The sequence below is a fragment of the Schistocerca serialis genome, chromosome 11 (assembly GCF_023864345.2).
Source record: "Schistocerca serialis cubense isolate TAMUIC-IGC-003099 chromosome 11, iqSchSeri2.2, whole genome shotgun sequence".
NCBI classification, from domain to species: domain Eukaryota; kingdom Metazoa; phylum Arthropoda; class Insecta; order Orthoptera; family Acrididae; genus Schistocerca; species Schistocerca serialis.
Genome location: NC_064648.1, coordinates 69,139,749 through 69,161,489, shown reverse-complemented (window position 1 = coordinate 69,161,489; position 21,741 = coordinate 69,139,749). Strand labels below are relative to the sequence as shown.

At 46.6% G+C, this 21,741-nt stretch overlaps 1 protein-coding gene across 2 annotated transcripts in view; it reads right to left on the bottom strand.

Annotated features, from left to right (window-relative positions):
* Nucleotides 1-21,741, bottom strand: part of LOC126426928 (uncharacterized) — a 167,414-nt gene that overhangs the window by 103,697 nt on the left and 41,976 nt on the right. For both annotated transcript variants that reach the window (XM_050089035.1, XM_050089036.1), the window contains exon 2: nt 8,331-8,492. In XM_050089035.1, coding sequence (XP_049944992.1) covers nt 8,331-8,492 — 162 coding nt within the window. The remainder of the gene's footprint in view (nt 1-8,330; nt 8,493-21,741) is intronic.

The window sequence follows — 21,741 nt, the reverse complement described above, 5'->3', positions numbered from 1 at the left end:
AGAAAGCATCAAGGTAAGCGGATTCTGGACTCTCGTGCTGCAACGATGTCGGGAAAAATCATCAGACTAACGTCGGCCAAAGACCCGAGACAGAAGACCACAGGCAGTTCGTAAATTTTATTAACTAGCCTACATGTCGTCGTCCAAAAGGAGAGGTGCTGTTCTTAGAGAAATGGGGCAAAAAAAAAGGAGGAATCGCAAGAAGCTGTAAAATTGCTTTAAAGGAAGAACAAGTCTCACAACTTAAGGCCTTTTCACGACCGTGGACTGTCAAATTAAGTTTTATGGATGTGGTCACTTCAAACGTCTAGGCTAATACGCCGTGCTAGATATATAAAACTTTCTCCTAACATTTCCTCTCCGACTCCCTTGGCGGGGTGGCTCTTAGTCCGGCTGTGGCCGATTTGTTTACAGGGAATTTTGAGCAACGGGCGTTGCACGCTGCCAGTAAAAGACCAGCACGGTGGTACCGTTACGTCGACGATACTTTCGTAGTGTGAACGCACGGTGCAGAGGAATTGTATGCCTTCCTGAGGCATCTCAAGAGTATGAACCCGAAACTACAATTTAGTAAGGAGACGGAGAATAATGGCCAACTGACTTGCTTATCAAGTGAGGATACGGGACGTTGCGCTATAGGGTGCACGAAAAAGCCACGCACACTGACCATTACCTGCACAAAGATTCTGACCACCACCCCAACCAAAAAGAGGTATGATTAAAACCTTGGTGGTCAGGGTGGACAAAACTTGTGAACCGACTTATTTAAAAGATGAACTTGAAATCTATGGTCGACATTCAAGAAAGATGGTTATTGGAACAAGGAGATAGATCGAGCACTTCGCAATAGGGAGAGAATCAGGATGGACGAGGACCAACGGTCACCCAAAGGGAAAGTTATCCTTCCGTTCATCAGTATGATTACAGATCGCATTGGGAAAGTGTTGAGCAAGTATAGTGTGGAAACTGGATCTGTTGATAAAATATCGATATAACGATATTTCTTCCAAAAATATCGATAAGTATAGGTGATATGTATTCCACGATATATAGACATCAAAATGGTGATATCGAGTGCCGATGTGTGAAGGACTGTTACGGCTTTTGAGGTATCATGACATACAGTCTCTCTCTTTGACTGTGTGAAGCAAGCATATGTGGTACACGCGGAGAAGTATGTCCGATAGCACCAGGTGGAGGGGGGGGGGGGGGATGTTTGCAGTGTGAATTGAATGACAAGACTTTCAATGTGAAGAAACAGTACACCAGTTGCATTAAAAAACAATTTTTAGCGCAACTAGTGTGTTATTTCTTCGATTCGCCATTCTAAAACAGTTGCTGAAAAGGATGAACAAAAATATAAATTCCGCGCGGGATTAGCCGAGCGGTCTAGGGGATGCAGTCACGGACTGTACGGCTGGCCCCGGCGGAGGTTCGAGTCCTCCCTCGGGCATGGGTGTTTGTCCTTTGAATAATTTAGGTTAAGTAGTGTGTAAGCTTAGAGACTGATGACCTTAGCAGTTAAGTCCCATAAGATTTCACACACATTTGCACATTTGAAAAACATAAATGACTAGATTGGTCTCTGCGGTGGGCAGATACGTGTGAGGGGAAATGTTGACGGAACCGGCGCTTGGCGCTACCAACAGAAACTGTAGCTTTTAGCTCCACCACGTGGTTTTGACACAAGTGCTACGTCGCTGGCGTTGGCAGAAACGAAAAAAAAAGCGTGGAAGTCGACATGAAGTGTTCCGGACAAATCCGATGCGTGACGAAACGGAACGAAGGATCCATCTGACGCCTCATATTGTTCCACTTACTTGCAGTTACCATTGTTAGCAAAGGGGTTATCACCAGGCGTGAACGTGCACCGTTTCCCTTTCAATTCTTGCTCGAAGGGGGATAGGAAGGCTGATAGTGTGTATCTAGTAATAAATCAATACATAAATATACAGCTCTAAGACCGGCAGCATATATACAATGTGAAGCCCGTACGTCGATATTTTTTGTTGTCCATATAAATCAATATTTTTTTCTCGGTGTACCGAGAGCCGGTATTGTTACTTTGTTAAATATTGATATATCAGACTCCTGATATTTTAAAAATACCAACAAGCCTGATGTAAACTACCTTCAGACCCACCAGTAAAACAAAAGGATTTTTTTAAGATCGACAAAAGATATACGACATCCTTTGACTACACCCTGTGTATATCATATTCCTTGTAATTGGGGTCGGCTTTATATAGGTAACACAGAAGGAAGTTTCATAAGCTGCTACATGGTCACGAATATAAACAGTGATCCAGGTACTGTCAAATGTTTTTTATTCCAGTCTTTGACCACGATATAAAGTCTTTCGACAGTGACCGATTTCAATCAGTAATGACTGGCGGGCAGTCTATCTTTCAAAACAATACAGTACTTCCTATCACGATATACTCTGATACAAACTGGGAATGTACAGATAAAATAAGGTGAAACATACCTGTTCTACACCGTGTCCTAATGTGTTAAAATCGTAATGGCATCATCAAAACATATAAATACACTAAGCAAAGCATCGTCACGTAGAATTAAAATATGGTGTAAAATAGGCCACATCGCCCACACAGTCTGATCTCACACCGCTTGCCTTTTACCTGTGGGGTCATTTAAAGCAGCTCGTATATGCAGAGAAAATTAAAAACTGACTATCATCTCGAAGAAACGTGTGCCAACATTTCTGCAGAAATCCTTCTGCGGGTGCATGACGATAGGATTCAGCGCCTTGAAATGAGCGTTGACCGAAAGGGACATCGTGCTGAACACATTCAATGACTGTTTTTTTATGGAGAACAGTCCCCCTCGTAATTCCAAGAAAAATGTGTTATAACTTTAGAACCATAAGTGCTACTTCGAATTTGTTTGAGGAATGTGCCTGTCGGAAAATGCTGATGTTACTTGATATATCACGTAACCGTCTTTCGATTTAAAAATACCGACTTCGATTCAAAATAGCCGATTGCAAGATGGCCCTCACCATATCTTAGCGCAATGTTCGGGTCTCCCCATTCCTGCAGGGTTTTCCACATAGAGGGGTGTACTGCGACTTTTGGCTCGCCCTGCACTTCCAGAGTCCTCCTCCTTCTGCTCCTGTTTTATCATGGTCTTAATCAGAAAAGCAATACAATGGTCAGGGCCACAGTCTATTCCTGTTTTTAACCTTACATCTTGCACCTTAATTACCCGGTGCCTCAGCACTCTTACACATTCAATAATGGATTTTAGGTCCCTTGACCGATTGAGCCAAGTGTATTTATGTATATCTCTGTGCTGGCATGGGGCATTCATATGAGCACTCTTCTGAACCGTACACAAGTTAATCAGCCTCATTCCGTTACCGTTCTCTACAGCTTAATCATTTAATCTTTTCCCATTTCACCCACTTAAGTCCGTCATTATTAATAATTTGCTTCCATCTGGAAATTCGTCAACCACTTCTTGCAAGCCGTCGAATAAACTCGTCTTCATCTCATCAGTTGCTGCTTTGTTAGGGTCACACACAAATTAATTCCAGTTTTTGTTCCTGACTGTCCTTCATTCTCTTCCTTCCAATTAATTATTGCATGTTTCCATTCTCGTTTATAAGAACTGCTTCTTATGATTTGGTCTTTCCACTTCGCCCCAAAACCAAAGTCAGTTTGCAGTTACTTCTTGTCCAGATCGTCTCATTGTCGTTCCTCTTATTACCGGGATATCCATTTAATTACCACTAAATGACGTTAAGTCAACTTTCATATCTATATTAATTACGTTTATACTGTGTGATCAAAAGTATCCGGACACCTGGCAGAAAATGACTTACAAGTTCGTGGCGCCCTCCATCGGCAATGATGGAATTCAGTATGGTGTTGGTCCACCCTTATCCTTGATGACAGCTTCCACTCTCGCAGGCATACGTTCAGATGCTGGAATATTTGTTGGGGAATGGCAGCCCATTCTTCACGGAGTACAGAACTGAGGAGAGGTTGTAATTAACCTATTTCTACGGGTTATAACGTTAAGATTAGGGTCGCCACCGAGTCCAACCATACAACTAATCAAAGGTTTAACTCAGTCGGAAAATAAATTAATTCGATCACAGAGCAAAAAGTCATAAAAATGCATACGTCGTGATATCGCTCATAGGGGATGCGATGTAATTAATAGTATTGCCCGTGCACTGTTCACGAGAATCAACCATTTAAAATAAAATAGCACATGTAAGAACACTGTGCAGTAGATCAGCTCCCAGCAACACACCTGAAGATAAGACTTAATCTAAGGCATTTGTTTTAAAATAAAGGGATAAACTAACCACTGGACCTGTGCTTAGGTGCAAAAATGTAACCACGGAGCACAAGATAAAACTGTAGATAAAATCATTTAATCCCAAGATATGGATGTGAGGCATGTACACAATTCCTGGTAACATTAATTCCTAAAACATTAAAGAAAAGCATTCACCGTTATAATCTACACCTAAAATCATTGGTGTGAATCATTCATACAACTGCTGTTGCCTGATAACTGATCGCAATAATTCGTGAAACAGTACACGTTTCGCAGTACACCCGCATGCCCGCGTGGTATGTATAGACGCAATTTCTAGGTATCGTGGCCAAGTTGTAACAATATCACATCACACAATTATGAAGAGTTAACATTCTTTAAAACAAACATGATATCGGACAGTTAGTGATGACGCCGACCGCGGTGGTCTCGCGGTTCTAGGCGCGCAGTCCGGAACCGCGCAACTGCTACGGTCGCAGGTTCGAATCCTGCCTCGGGCATGGATGTGTGTGATGTCCTTAGGTTAGTTAGGTTTAACTAGTTCTAAGTTCTAGGGGACTGATGACCTAAGATGTTAAGTCCCATAGTGCTCAGAGCCATTTGAACCATTTTTTTTTTAGTGATGACGGTAGCCCGACAAACTCAACCACGTGGTTGGCCCCCCACGGACGAAAGATACATCAAGCAAGGAAATTTTAAGAGAAGGTGAAGCTATTAATATTTAGGAAAATAAAAGCTCATACAGGCACAGCTGAAGGCAAACAGACTTTCATACAGAAGCGAGTGCTCACTTCCCATCGACACCTTTGTGTGGCGCTCTTCCGGCGGATCCATTTACTAAAAGAAAAATCCGCCCTAGTTTTGCATTCCTTGCTACGACAAGGCAAAGCAATCTTTCAGAGTTGAAAAGCGAGACCAAAAGCTAACAGCTCTCGTCTCGCCAAGTAACAACGCGCCACGCGGTCAGTCTAACTCACCCTTCTTCGACTGGAGCACAGTTGTGGACGCTTCCCGTACCGGCGGCAGACTGCCTCGCTTTTTCTTCTCCAGCCTCTTCCACCCTCCGCGTGGCTCGGAAAACCCAAAGACGCCATTTCCGCTACCAACCTAACGCAGGTGGATTTCTCACAAGTAGCGCAAACCACTTTGCCTACTTGACCACTACGAGAGTTGGCTTTCTGTACAACTGCTGCTGAATCTGTATGACTATCGCAGACTTTCTGCAGCAGACTACACCACCCTCTAGCAACGACACATAAACACAGTCATTCAAGCACAGCACTATGAGAGTTATAAACAAGGAACAGAAAGAGAAATGCTAGAGAAAATGGGCTACCGGACTAATGAAGGTATCGATGTCGGTCGATGAGGCCTGGCACGAAGACGGCGTTCTATAGGATTGTGGTTAGGAGTCAATGTAGGCCAGTCTATTACAAGAAATTTACTGTCATGTAACCACTCCGCCATAGGCCGTGCTTTATAAATAGGTGCTCGATCGTGTTGAAAGACGCAATCGCCATTCCCGAATTTCTCTTCAACAGTGGGAAGCAAGAAGGTGCTTAAAACATCAATGCAGGCCTGTGCTGTGATACTGCCACGGAAAACAATGGGTACCAGCCCCCTCCATTATAAACACGACCACACCATAACACCACCGCCTCCAAATATTAATGTTGGCACTACATACGACAGGCCGCTGTGGCCGAGCGGTTCTAGGCGCTTCAGTCTGGAACCGCGCGACCGCTTCGGTAGCAGGTTCGAACCCTACCTCGGGCATTGATGTGTGTGATGTCCTTAGGATAGTTAGGTTTAAGTAGTTCTAAGTTCTAGGGGACTGATGACCTCAGAAGTTAAGTCCCATAGTGCTCAGAGCCATTTGAACCACACGCTGGCAGAAGACGCTGGAGGAAACTGACAACATGAATCCTTAAGGGCTGTGCATAAATCCGTAAAATTACTAGGGGGTGGAAATCTCTTCTGAACAGCACGTTGCAAGGCAGTCCAGATATTTAGGGAGTTTGGTGGCCAACGCAAGTGTTTAAACTGAGAAGATTGTTCCTGGGACCACTCTGCAGCAATTCTGGACGTGTGGGGTGTCGCATTGTCCTGCTGGAATTGCCCATGTTCGTAGGAATACACAATTGACATGAATGGATGCAGGTGGTCAGACAGGATGCTTACGTGCGCTTCAGCTGTCAGAGTCGTATCTAGTCGTATCCGGAGTCCCACATGACTTCAACTGCACACGGTCCAGACCATTACACAGCCTCCACCAGCTTCAACTGTCCCCTGCTGACATACAGGTTCCATGGATTCACGAGGTTGTCTCCATAGCCATACACGTCCATCCGCTCGATACAATTCCAAACGGTACTCGTCCGTACAGGCCTCATGTTTCCAGTCACCAACGATCCACTGTCGGTGTTGACGGGCCAGGCGAGGCGTAAAGGTTTGTGTCGTGTGGTGATCAAGGGTACACGAGTGGGTCTTCGGCTCCGTAAGCCCATATCGATGATGTTCCGTTGAATGGTTCGCATGCTGACACTTGTTGATGGGCCAGCATTAAAATCTGCAGCAAGATACGGAAGGGTTGCCCTTCTGTCACGTTGAACGATTCTCTTCAGTCGGCGTTGGTACTGTTCTTGCGGGATCTTTTTAAGGCGGCAGCGATGTCGGAGATTTGATGTTTTACCGGATTCCAGATATACACGGTACACTCGTGAAATGGTCATCCGGGAAAATCCCCACTTCATCGCTACCTCGGAGATGCTGTGCCCCAACTATAACGCGACCTTCAAACTCACTTAAATCTTGATATCCTGCCAAAGCAACAGTAACCGACCTAGGGACCAATGACCGTAGCACCAACCAGTAACCGACCTAGTAACTGCGCCAGACACTTGTTGTCTTATACAGGCGTTGCCGACCGCAGCGCCTATTCTGCCTTTTTACATATCTCTGCATTTGAATACGCAAGCCTATATCAGTTTCTTTGGCGCTTCACTGTATGTTATGGGAAATATTTCAGATCCTGTCATATTAAATGACAAATGTGTCATTGCTATGTAAGAGCATAATGTAAGTAGACTTATATTACTGCTATATATGTACAGTTATCATTTTGTAGAAATATATGTACATACAATCGTTTGTTCCTGTGTATCAAATGCCACTGGTGATGTGTTATTAACCCGAAAAACCGATTTTGGCAAATAAAATAGTTCTAATGCACATCATGGTCTATTGAAGACGTCTTTCTATAAACTTTGTTTCCTCTTTATTAGACGTGACGTATTTCTTATTTGGCTAAGAAATTACGAGTTCCGCGTTAAGACGGCAAACCACTTCAAGATCAAACCAGACAGGTGTTGTAACTACTCCGAAAATAGTGCAACGTCGTCGTGCAACTGCGATCCTACCTGGATAAATTGCTACAGTTGCATTAAAAAGAAAAGGAAAAAACGTCGATATCTATTTCTCTGTAATTAAACTAAACTCTGCCCGAACTGGTCGTAAAGCCCCAACGGTACCGGCCGGTCGCCGTGTCATCCTCGGCCAACAGGCCTCACTGTATGCGGATATGCAGGACCATGTGGTCAGCACGCAGCTCTCCAGATTAAGAGACCCGAACCGCTACTTCTCATTCAAGTACCCCCTCAATTGGCCTCGAAAGGGCTGAGTGGACCCCGCTTGCCAACAGCGTTCGGTAGACCGGATGGTCACCCATCCAAGTGCTAGCCCAGCTCGACAGCGCTTAACTTCGGTGATGTGAGGGGAAGCGGTGCTACCACTGACTCGTGTGTAAGTAATTAGCAATGAAATTACGCTAAGTGCCGCTTAGTGAGTGCTTCCTCACAGTTCACCCAGTGGAAACGATATTACGACATTGTAAACGGCTTCGGAAGCAGGTGAGGTGCAGAGCTTAGCCTAATCGCCCCTTGCATCGGAAGACACGTGTGTGCTCCAGAGCTGAGCGACGCAGCACACAGGGAGCCGCGCTGCCGCCGAGCGCTCACCTCGCAGTCGTCCGCCAGGTAGTCGTAGGTGGTGGTGAACTCCCCCGTGTAGGCCGTCTCGTTGGCAGCCTCGTCCAAGATCAGCGACACGTTCACCAGCATCCCAGGGTATTCCCCGTCGTCGCAGGCGCCAAAGTCCACGGCCTTCATAGCGTACGGACCCTGCCGGGCACAAACAATACATTGCGAGGGGTCTTCAGGCACTCGTGTCGACACAACGAATGTTGTCCTGAAACCAAGTGCTGACAAAACGATACGTTGGTGCTTCATCTGCACTAATATATAGGATGATTTCTGCACCATGTACAAGCTCTACGGGTTGAGTGACGAGAGGATACAGACCAGAAAAGGTCTGATTAACTTATACCCGGAAGTGTATGGATTGTATGCTAGAGGCCATTTATTCAACCGTACGAGGGTCGTTCAATAAGTAATGCCCTACATTTCTTTTCTCACAACATATTTGTTGTTAAGAGTCAGAATTTGGTGACACTAACACAGTGATTATAATTAAACTTTCAAAACGCGGTAGAAATAACACCTCTGGTCACAATTACGTCAATTTGCAACGGAATATTATCGGAAAAGGAGCAAAACGTACGGCAGAAGAAGAAAAATTGTGTGAAGATTGATCAGTAGATGGCGCTGTATGCGTCAGAATACGTAAATGAAAACACCTGCCATGCGCACGACCCAGTGAAGTTGGTATAAACACGCCGGGTACACGGCTTTTCCTCCTTCCGCATCTGCAACGTTCGCCGTGACTGTCTCAGTGCAGGATCGCGCTCTACTTGTAAAGCTGCATTACAAGAACGATGGCTGTGCACGCGTCGCTCTGCAGAAGCCACAGGAGTGCAGGAGGAGGCGAGTGGTGGAGTGCAAACGTGTGGTGCACGGAGAACTGCCAGAACGTTGGGCGTACCCGTGAGCACGGCGCGTAAAATCCTACGAAACATTCTTCCTTGCTATCCATTCAGAATTTCCCACGTGCCCGAGTTGCTTCCTGTTGACCTGCCAGCAAGAGAGACCTTTGCTTTAGAATTTCTTGCTCGCACGGAAGTGGGCAATGATTGACCGTGGAAGATTTTGTGGACAGACGAAGCCCACTTTCATCAGACAGGACATGTCAGTACACAGAATTGTCGAATATGGGCAACGGAAAATCCACACGCAAACCAACCAGTACCACTTCATGCTGAAAAGGTCTCTGTGTGGTGCGGGTTTACGGCATCGGTTTTTCATAGGGCCATAATTTTTGGAAGAGACAGGTGCTTCCGGTCCTGTTACCTGTACCGTCACTGCTAAGCACTACGCGTGTCTTTCGCGCAACCACTTCATACCAGCTCTCCAACAGCGTGGATCTGTGGACGAAATCATTTTTATACAAGATGGCGCACCTCCGCACACTGAAAATCCAATTAAGCAGCTGCTGAAGCGCCATTTCGGAAATGCTAGAATTATCAGCCGCCATTTCCTTACAGCCTGGCCGTCTCTATCACCTGATCTTGATCCGTGTGACTTCTGGGTGTGGGGCTGTCTGAAAGATGTTGCGTTCAGTGTTCCGACTGCAAACTTAGCTACATTTACGAGACACATTGCGCAACACATTCTGAACGTGACCCCGGAAACACTTTGAAGAGTTGTGGAACATGCTGTTTCTCGATTTCAACTGAAACGGTGGACAACATATTGAACACGTTTTGCACCAGTCACAAGGAAATTAATAATCCGATTTCATTATGATTGGTGCTGTTTATGCGGTTATTGTCCTCAGGACAATTAAAAACTGATTTTTCCCAATCCATGTGATATGACCTTGCCTTGGTGCATGGGCTTACGTAATGAACAGTATGACACCTATACACCCATGCACATTGAGCAGTACAGATTGTTTGACGTCAAACGTACACCTAACGCTTTGTTGTATGATTCATTTGTAGTCAACCTCTATTAAACAATGACTCTTAGAGCGCCATCTATTGCTACATTCTGTAACTATTTATTTTTCTTCTACGATAGATTTTCCCCCTTCTCCGTTAATATTCCGTTGCAATTTGATTTTATTCTGAGCAGTGGTGTTATTTCTGCAGCGGTTTGAAAGTTTAACTTTAATTATAGTCATCCTGTACATGAACTTGTCTTGTCCAAGTCCTACTTATCTACATAGTATCCATCACGTTCTATGGCTGCAAGCCATCGTTGTGGAAGAGCATGTATTCCCTGCTATTAAAAGCCCTTGTCCTGTACGAGTAGCCATGTTTTCACTGCATGACTGACACTCTCGTCATCTTCATAGTGTGTTCCCCATACAGAGTCTTTAGGCGGCCCAAAGAGATGCAAGTCCGAGGGTGCAAGGTCTGGACTGTAGGGTGGATGACGCAATGATTTCCAACCCAATGGGGCGATGTGTTCCCGGGTTCTCACACTTGTGTGTGGGCGTGCATTATCGTGTTGGAGCAAGGTTTATACCGGATTCTTGTCCGATCGAACACATCCGAAACGGTTCTGGAATTTATTCGAAGTCTTCACGTACGCCTCTGAATTGATGGTTAACCGTCTTGGAATCACATCCACGAGAAAAACATCATCAAAATCTAAGAAGACTGTCACCATGACTCTTCCAGCAATGATGGTTGTCTTGATTTTTCTTTTTTGTGGTGAATGAGGACGATGGCACTCCATGGACTGCCTTTTTGTTTCCGGCGCAAAGTGGTGCATCCAGCTTTCGTCCCCTGTAACGATCCATGACAGAAGTGTGTCTCCGTCGGTTTCTAAACGCTCCTACAATTCAGATGAAATGGTCTTTCTTTGAATCTTGTGGCCCGCTGTGAGCATTCGTGGAACCCTTCGTGGGCACCTCTTTGACTATCTGAGAGTCTCCATCATTGCAGACGCACTTCCAATGCTGACCGACAACTGTAGAGCCAGTCGTAGAGTTGTGATGCGTCGGTTGGCACGAATAATGGCATCCGCACGATTCGGCACGTCTTGATCAGTGGCTGCTACAGGACGTCCCGAGCGGGGCTGATCGTGGAGCTCTGTTTCTGCATTTCCCGAGGCTCTAACTTTCTTTACCCATCACCCAACTGTACTCCTATGAACTGCAGCATCGCCAAACAATGCAAACAAATGTTTATGGATGTTCACCACGGTTTCTGTTTCTGCACACAAGAATTCAATAACAGCACGTTGCTTGTAACGTGGGTTGTATGTAGAAGCCATTTTGACGCTGTACTACGGCTCTGCCACTTGCCAGAACGGTTCGAAACCTCCCGGCGCAGGGAACAAACATCAAATGTGAAGCACCCACTAGGACGTTTGTCTGTGTATTTTAAAAATTTTAAAGAAATGTGGGACGTTAGTTACTGAACTACACTCGTACATTGTTGCAGAGACTGCGGTATAATACGCGCTGTCGCATGTAGCCACAGTTACAATATGTGTTGGAAACGTTTCCCATGTGCCTCATCTCATCCGTGTACGCGCTATAGCGTGCTCTGTGTGACACGTCCGCACTGGCCAGGCTCCACGCGGACAGTGTCACGGGCAGCACGGATACACTGTTCCAGTGTCTCCACATCTGGAGTGGGCTTTGCCTACATGATGCTACTGAGATGACCCCCTAACCAGAAATCGCACGGGTTGAGGTCCGGTGAACGAGCAGGCCATGCGACTGGAACCCCCCCCCCCCCTCCCTCCCCCACCTCGCCCCCATGTGACCCACCAACAAGAGAGGACAAGACTGAGACGCGTCCGGGCATTGGCGGCGATGTTAGCTGGAGCATCTGCAAGTAGTAGCCGTATAATCCTTCGAATCATCAACGGCACTTCTTCCAGCAGGGGGGATAAAGTCAGCCACAAGAAGTTCCGGCCTGTTATGTGTCTTGGAAGGAAGATCGATCCCAAAATACGGTCGCCAGTTATTCCAGCCCACACATTCCGGCTGCACCGATGCTGGTCATTCGCTGTCACCATACCCTGCAGGTTCTGCATAATATGCCACAGATGACTGTCTGGAAAGTTGATGATGCCACTCTACGTAAAGGTGGCCTCATCTGTGAATAGGATGGATGACACAAATCCCAGAATCGTGGTTGCCAGTCGGAGAAACCAGTGACAAAGCTGATCCCGATGTGGAAAGTCTGTCGCTAGTAAGCCCTGCACACGCTGTGATAGGGTAGCAACAGTTGTCGTCTAGAATGTCCCACACGGTCGTCTGACGCACCCTGTACTGGGGGGAGGGCAACTTTATGGTACAGACACGGTAGTCGCCTTCCACAGTGTAAGTCACATTTTCGTCCAAGTCTGGTGTCCAAACATTTGGGGTACGTCCTTCATGATTTCTAGCTTCCTGAAACGACCCCGTCTCAGACAAACGGTGAAACACTGTTGCAAACATTGAGAGCTGTGCCAGAATGAGGTTTTCGCTCTGCAGCGGACTGTGCGCTGATATGAAACTTCCTGGCAGATTAAAGCTGTGTGCCGGACCGAGACTCGAACTCGGGACCTTTTCCTTTCGCGGGCAAGTGCTCTACCAACGTAGCTACCCAAGCACGACTCACGCCCCGTCCTCACAGCTTTACTTCTGCCAGTTTCATTGAGAGCTGTGGTTGTTGGCAGGAACAGATCTGATACAACGTTACTTCCAGCAGCCCGTTGCTATTTGCCTTTCCGTAAGTAGACACCATGTCGGCAAGCTCTCGATTCGAATATAGGAGCATTGTGAATGACGCTCCATCACGCCCACTACAAGGTGAATCAGCAAGAGAAGTGAATCGGACATAACGTTACCAATTACTGTGGCTTGAGAGGGCGCTAGGGCATGACATCCGAGGAACAGTACCACGCTCTAGGAGGAAACCACGCGTACTGTGGCTGCATGCTACAGTGCGTATTAGACCGCATTCTCTGTAACAAAATAAGTGACCTCTAGCATGGAAACCATGCCTTTCCGTACATAAGTCCGTTAGACTGTTTTTGTTTCGTATCCTCTCATCGATCGATCCCTAGAGTTTGCACATGGTGGTAAAAATCACCCTATATAAAGGAGAAACGATATTTAACATTGTTCCCAAAAATCTCTAATAATTTACGTCAAATTTTTACACAAGGCTCTTATAAGCGATTGGAAGAACATAGGCTACACATTTTCTTAAACAACAATGCACATATTTTTCTGTTAAAACCGAGTCCGAGAAAGACAGTGCTGTTCTGTGTTATGAAAAGTGTGGTTTCGACTTCTTTCTCCCAGATGGCTTTTGTTACGATAGCAGAACTTTTAAACCATTACACAAAATTTTTATGCCTCAAATATTGTTTCTCAGGGAATATAACTTTAAACAATACATGTCTACCGAACATAGTGCTGTTTTGTTTTCTTCCTCGAAGTCGGATTTCACATAAACTTGTATGATCAGAAATTTGTATTTCTACCTTATAGGCTAGTGATTAGAATACTGTTATGCAGTGTGAATCATCCTAAACTTTGTAATGCTATTTGTCCGTGGATTAAGACTGCGATTTAATGTCACTGAAGATGCTCCCCTCACATATCAAGCAGCTGTAGAGGTCTCTCTTGTACCCCAGATACCAATCATCGTAACCGATCTCTCCATTCATTTTAAGTCAATCAACATTTATTTTGCAATAAGAGAGAATGCTCACGGTCTGGCATACAAGTACGTTGGAACGGATCTACGATCAGAGTGTTTGTACCGTCGTGAACTGTATGTACCGTTTCACTGACACTTGGCACACAGTAGCACAGAAACTAAAATTTTACTCTGTAGTATCAGGGCATAGGCTACAACAACTATTGTACAAACAACAGTACGTAAGTATACAGGATCAAGCGAAATTCGCGCACTCGGGCTTCGCGGCCCACCACATGTACAGTAACTACCTCTGTCAACACACACATCCAGCGCTGTACGGTTGGTGCTTCTGGAGGCGAACCACGGCCGAGTTCTACCGGCGGTGCCTGAAAGGCGCACTCGACGCACCAGCAGACGACCAGCAGTACCTGCCGCGACTAAGGATAACCGAGGCGAAACTCCTTCAAATAAGGAAACAACAAATGAGAGGCGTCCTCGCCAGAAGCAAGGCGTATGGCGAGGTGGATGAAGAGCCACTCACCGTGCACCACCTAAACAGGGAAAGGGAGAGAGCCGCAGGAAAGTGCGTAAGTGAGCCGCAGGACAAGCAGGGGCAGACGCTCAAGACGGAAACGGAATTAACAAAACACATCGAAGGCTATTTCCGAGACATGTTCCATCGAGAAGCGACAGACGACGCAGCGACTGCTGGAATTCTGCAGCAGACGAGGAGCGTGCTGACAGGCGCGGACAGGGCGCTGCTGACAGAGAATGTCGACGAGGACGACGTCAGAGAGACTATGGAGACCAGCGCCAGAGCAACAGCACCGGCCGCCGACGGCATCCCGCTCCAGTTCTGCCCCTCGTACTGGGACGTACGAGGAGTGCAGTTCACGGAGATGGTGAACGAGATACTCGATGGGGCGCAAATTCCACCTGGGCTGGCCGAAGGTACCGTAACCCCCATCCCTAAGAGGAGAGCCGCCCGCCGAATTGAAGAGTTTCGCCCGATTACGCTCCTCAACGCCGACTATAAAATAATAGCGAAATACATCGCAAACAACCTGAAATCGGCGATGAGGAAAGTCATGACTCCGTGGCAAACATATGCGGTAACAGGGAAAATATATATTTGACGCCACATGCACCTACAGGGACATAATAGCACAGGCAGCCACCACCAGAAGCGCAGGTGCCATAATTCCGGTGGGCTTCAACAAGGCCTTCGACAGGATCGATCACAAATACCTCTTAGACTCACTAAAGAGACTCGGGTTTGGGCAAAAATTCATCACAATCATCCAAAAAGTACTAAGTACTGGGAGATCGACAGTAATAATCAATAGTTTGAAAACAAAACAGATAAAACTGGACATATCCGTGAGGCAAGACTCTCCATTGTCAATGGCTCTATTCGCTACAGCACTGGACCCGGTGCTGCGGAAACTCACAAATGACATCAGAGGATTCTCCGTAGAAGACAAAGCAATAGCATGTATAGCCTACGCTGACGACCTAGGCATCTTTATTGAAGATCAGGAAGATATTGGCAGAGTAGAAACCATCATGAACACATTCCAAAAAGCGTCAGGCGCCCAAACCAACAAACAGTGCTACTGCCGATAGGGAATCAACGACTCAAAGCAGACAGGCCGTGGTACAAAATAGTATGGTACCTGGCGCAAATCTTGAGCATCCCGGCCGAAATTGCGCGAGCACTTAGGAGCGCAGTGTACTACCTGTTGTGGCGCCGAAATACACTCCTGGAAATGGAAAAAAGAACACATTGACACCGGTGTGTCAGACCCACCATACTTGCTCCGGACACTGCGAGAGGGCTGTACAAGCAATGATCACACGCACGGCACAGCGGACACACCAGGAACCGCGGTGTTGGCCGTCGAATGGCGCTAGCTGCGCAGCATTTGTGCACCGCCGCCGTCAGTGTCAGCCAGTTTGCCGTGGCATACGGAGCTCCATCGCCGTCTTTAACACTGGTAGCATGCCGCGACAGCGTGGACGTGAACCGTATGTGCAGTTGACGGACTTTGAGCGAGGGCGTACAGTGGGCATGCGGGAGGCCGGGTGGACGTACCGCCGAATTGCTCAACACGTGGGGCGTGAGGTCTCCACAGTACATCGATGTTGTCGCCAGTGGTCGGCGGAAGGTGCACGTGCCCGTCGACCTGGGACCGGACCGCAGCGACGCACGGATGCACGCCAAGACCGTAGGATCCTACGCAGTGCCGTAGGGGACCGCACCGCCACTTCCCAGCAAATTAGGGACACTGTTGCTCCTGGGGTATCGGCGAGGACCAATCGCAACCGTCTCCATGAAGCTGGGCTACGGTCCCGCACACCGTTAGGCCGTCTTCCGCTCACGCCCCAACATCGTGCAGCCCGCCTACAGTGGTGTCGCGACAGGCGTGAATGGAGGGACGAATGGAGACGTGTCGTCTTCAGCGATGAGAGTCGCTTCTGCCTTGGTGCCAATGATGGTCGTATGCGTGTTTGGCGCCGCGCAGGTGAACGCCACAATCAGGACTGCATACGACCGAGGCACACAGGGCCAACACCCGGCATCATGGTGTGGGGAGCGATCTCCTACACTGGCCGTACACCACTGGTGATCGTCGAGGGGACACTGAATAGTGCACGGTACATCCAAACCGTCATCGAACCCATCGTTCTACCATTCCTAGACCGGCAAGGGAACTTGCTGTTCCAGCAGGACAATGCACATCCGCATGTATCCCGTGCCACCCAACGTGCTCTAGAAGGTGTTAGTCAACTACCCTGGCCAGCAAGATCTCCGGATCTGTCCCCCATTGAGCATGTTTGGGACTGGATGAAGCGTCGTCTCACGCGGTCTGCACGTCCAGCACGAACGCTGGTCCAACTGAGGCGCCAGGTGGAAATGGCATGGCAAGCCGTTCCACAGGACTACATCCAGCATCTCTACCATCGTGTCCACGGGAGAATAGCAGCCTGCATTGCTGCGAAAGGTGGATATACACTGTACTAGTGCCGACGTTGTGCATGCTCTGTTGCCTGTTTCTATGTGCCTGTGGTTCTGTCAGTGTGATCATGTGATGTATCTGACCCCAGGAATGTGTCAGTAAAGTTTCCCCTTCCTGGGACAATGAATTCACGGTGTTCTTATTTCAATTTCCAGGAGTGTATATTCAAAGTGGCGCAAGCAACGTGCTCGCTGCCAACGAAAGAACGGGGCTAGGTCTAGTTGATATAAAGACCAAATGTGCAGCCCTTCTACTGAAACGAAAGCTCGCCATCCAGGACAATAACCCTGACAGCGTCACAGCCAACATCATTGGAGGATACAAGCCCGCATCAGGAGAAGCGCCGGTCGATACGCGGCACATTCCCTCCAGAATGCGACACGTCAGGCTGCACTACGCCTACAAAAGTTACGTTCTGGACACCGTGGCGAACCCCAGCCACAGAACAGCCAAGAGAATATGCTGGGCCCTCAGGGGGAAGCCGGCAAAATGCAAAACCGAACACAAACTCCCGCAATACAATTGGAAACAAATATGGGAAACGTTTCGGAAAACGTGTCGCCTAAAAATGCGAAGAGGACATGGTACAAAATAGTGAACAGAACGGTACCAACCAGCCAAAGACTGGCGGAGATAAAACTCGTCGCAAGTGACAAGTGCGACGAATGTGCCACGACCGACAGCCTCGAGCACCGATTCACCTGCGGGAACGCCGCCGACATAATGGGAAGCGTGCCAGCAGACGGTGGCCCACGTCGGCAGAACAGCGCCGGGAAGCACCACAGTGGAGGCGATCACCGCCCCAGGCTGCAACCCACTTCCACGACCCAAGCGACTGGCGGCTCTCTGGATCCTCGCCATGACAGCACACGCCGTCGCAGCTGGCCTTCCTGGTGGACCTCTGGGAGGAGAACGAGACGTCCCAGCAGCACAGGCGCTACCGCGAGAACTGCACAAACTTGCTGCAGATTCGACTGCAGACAGCGACCGCCAGAGTCCTCCCCAGCCTGTGACCCTCAGCACCGCCACCAGCCACCTCACCTCACCACACTCACCAAGAGAAGAACGCGTGCACTGACAGTGATTGAGTGCAACAGAAAAGATAAAGTGCTTTCTCCTCTCGCCTCAAATACTGAAGTATAGTAGTATAAATTCTTTCTTCTTAGTGAAATCAGTGATACAAAGTGCTTCTCACCAAACGTCTGTCATGCTCGCAGTCAAATCAGTGTCAAACGTATGCCCAGTAGTACTAACAGTGATTTTTTTCCTCATTATTTGCACTATATTGTCTAGGATACAAGCATTACTTAGTGGAACGTGCCAACTACTCATAATTTTTTTGAATGATTTCCTGTACTATGTGCCCTATAAAATTTATATTGTTTACTCACACTTTCCGTTCTGCTTCTCTTATATAATATGACACAATTTTTTTCTTTCTTCTTCAATTTATATATAGTCTGTAGCACATGTAAAAAAAATTCCTTCCACTTCTGCTCCATCTATCATGCTGATGTTTTCCCTCATACTGTCTCACATAACAGTGCAAACTAGCGGAAGAGATCAAACGAGAATACACACTCTGAATGTGGCATCACAAGTGCATGACATACAGAAATTTGAACTCAAAATCAATGTGTCGATGCTACGTATAAATTATTATGCCTGTCCTGCAATGTTTTACCCAAACAAAAAAGACGACAAATGGCCACGTAAAATGGTTCAAGGAACAACAATAAGAGAAACACGAAAAACGAAACATATATACAAACGAAAACCTATAAAATGACAGTAATGTTAACCAACTCTAGTAATAGGTTAATAGAATGAAATGTTTTATTTTATTTTAAATGTATGGTTACAAAAATTAAAAAGAAGGTGCCAGTGGATAGTGTTTTGGGTTAGCATGCTGAAGGTCGAGTGTTCGATCCTGGGTTCAAACATATGTTTTTTATTTGGTAAATGTAGTCCTGGTGGTACGGTATCTGGCAACTTAATTGTCAACAGCGATTGCAGCGGGTTCTCTGGAAAACATTTGCACTTACATACTACTGTACAATCGTAGAAATGGAAGATTGGTCAGCTTTGAAAGAAGCCTTTTCTACCTCGTGGGCTCGAATTTATTCGCACTACTTCATATACTAGATGCGAAACCTGTTTTCTCTGTACCTTCCTCTAGTGGTCACATTGATTAGCACCAACTATTATTCTTGCCTAGTTCAGGTCCATTACATTTCGTTAGGGCCTTACGTTACCAGTAGGACTAGCAACATGCTTTGCAGATAATGTCCAAACTCGGTTACTGTTTCTATGTGTTATCACCATGGTCTAATTAATTGTTTCAACTGTTTATTTCTTATTTGTCTAACCACGTATATGTTGAGTTCAGCAGTACAAAATGTTGTAAATTTAAGATACATATGACATAAGAAACGGTATATATTACAGTATGAAATGTCAGAATGAAATTATCAAATAAAAAAATGCGCCACAACCCAGGGTTGAACCCCCAACCTCCTGCACGCTACCCAACACTCTGTGCACTGCACCTTTTCTCTGTTTTTCATTTTGTTCGTTGTTGCTCGTTGTGTTTGGTCGTTTCGGAAATCACATGACATCGGTTCAAATTCGTTGTTGGGCCCTTCATTCTGTTTTTTTTCATTACAGAGGCAAACCAGCTCTCTGACCGAACACACTGAACTACTGTGCCGGCACACGAAGTGCTCAGCACACGTAACATTTGCTGTTAGAGGTAATTAGTAGACATGTGGCTATAGTGTTGCCAGATTGCCACTCTTTAACGTCCTTTTTCTGCCGGATGTACTCCCCGGTCGAAATTTTGTGAGAGACTTTTTTATCCCTGGTATGTGAGGAGTCGCGCTGCAAAGGATCACCCTTTACAATAGAATAGATGTGCTGTATAAATGGGCTCTTTTGCTCTCCTCATTGTGGTCGGTTTAGGTAAGACAGCAAGGCATTTTTAAATAATCAGACAAGTTTTTAACATGATCAGTTTATTTTGCCCTTTCATGAATCAGTAGTTAAGAGAACTACTTCATACTGTTACTTACCACGCAGTGTCCAAACAAACGAGAAATTTGGTATATTCTGCAGTTTTGTAATTGTTTTCTGTAGAAGAATTTACAACAAACTTAAAAACAAAATCCAAAACCTAAAACAAATGAGTCTGTTACTTTCGTATTATATATGAGTTACTACACTTTAGAGCGCCATGCCTCCAAAGAGATCGAAGTAGCAAATTTGGCTGCAGACAAAATTTCCGGAGTAGGATGCATATCCAGTTCCAACGTATATTTAGCGACTGCGAAGCACTGCCGAGTTAGCTAGTCTTTAATGTAACAGTAATTCACCAAAATGTTTTCCTAATAAAGGATGTACCAAAATTCAACGAAAAGAATTCAGAGATAGGAAATTAAGTAGAACGTCGAAATGTTTCACGAGTCATTTGGGCAGTAACAAAAATCTACGGTAAAAATTGCAGCACACATCCCTCATACGTAGACGAAGAAATCATGTTATATCAAAATGGGTCTTCGATCGCTTTGTTTGCATGTTAGCTCTGATTTTCACCAACTCGTTAATGACGGGAAACACACAAGAGCAGAACATTAGAATCATGGGGGACGTGCACTCTTGGCGGCGTCTGATTACGTAGTGCACCGCCAGTGTTTTGTTTTACACGTCCCTGTTGCCACGCGACGTACGTCATTGCTTGTTTTCAGTTAACATCAACTTTTCCTGTTTTCAGTACGACCGTTGCCGGCACACAGGTTACTACGTAGAGTTAATCACAGTCGGCCGCTGTGGCCGAGTGGCTCTAGGTGCTTCAGTCTGGAACCGCGCTGCTGCTACAGTCGGAGGTTCGAATCCTGCCTCGGGCATGGATGTCCTTAGGTTAGTTAGATTCAAGTAGTTCTAAGTTTAGGGGACTGATAATGCCAGATGTCAAGTCCCATAGTGATTAGAGCCATTTCAACCATTTTTTTAAGTTAATGACGGACGTGGCTGGTGCAATGGCAGTGTACACAAGTTCAGAGATGGCAGGTGCCCGTTTGATGTATGGATCAGCTGACGGCAATGGCGACCGTGCTCAGTGTTTGTACGGGAAGAGATTTCCGGGACGAAGGTGCCCCGACAGGTAAACGTTTGAAGCCCCTGATCGTCGACTCAGGGAGCGTGGGGCGTTCGGGCCTGGTACTCGCGACCGTGGGAGGCCTGGGAAGACGAGGGCACCGCAGTGGGAGGCGGCTGCTGGCGGCGACCCTAGCGTCAGAACAGGATCCTTGTTTCTATGTATTCGCAATACATTACATCTGTCTATGTTAAGGGTCAGTTCCCCTCCCTGCACCAAGTGCCTATCCGCTGTAGATCTTCCTCCATTTCGCTGCAATTTTGTAATGCTGCAACTTCATTGTATACTACAGCATGATCCGCGAAAAGCCGCATGCAACTTCCGACACTATCTACTAGGTCATTTATATGTTGTTTTTGTTGTGGTCTTCAGTCCTGAGACTGGTTTGATGCAGCTCTCCATGCTACTCTATCCTGTGCAAGCTTCTTCATCTCCCAGTACCTACTGCAACCTACATCCTTCTGAATCTGCTTAGTGTATTCATCTCTTGGACTCCCTCTACAATTTTTACCCTCCACACTGCCCTCCAATACTAAATTGGTGATCCCTTGATGCCTCAGAACATGTCCTACCAACCGATCCGTTCTTCTGCTCAAGTTGTGCCACAAACTTCTCCCCAATCCTATTCAATACTTCCTCATTAG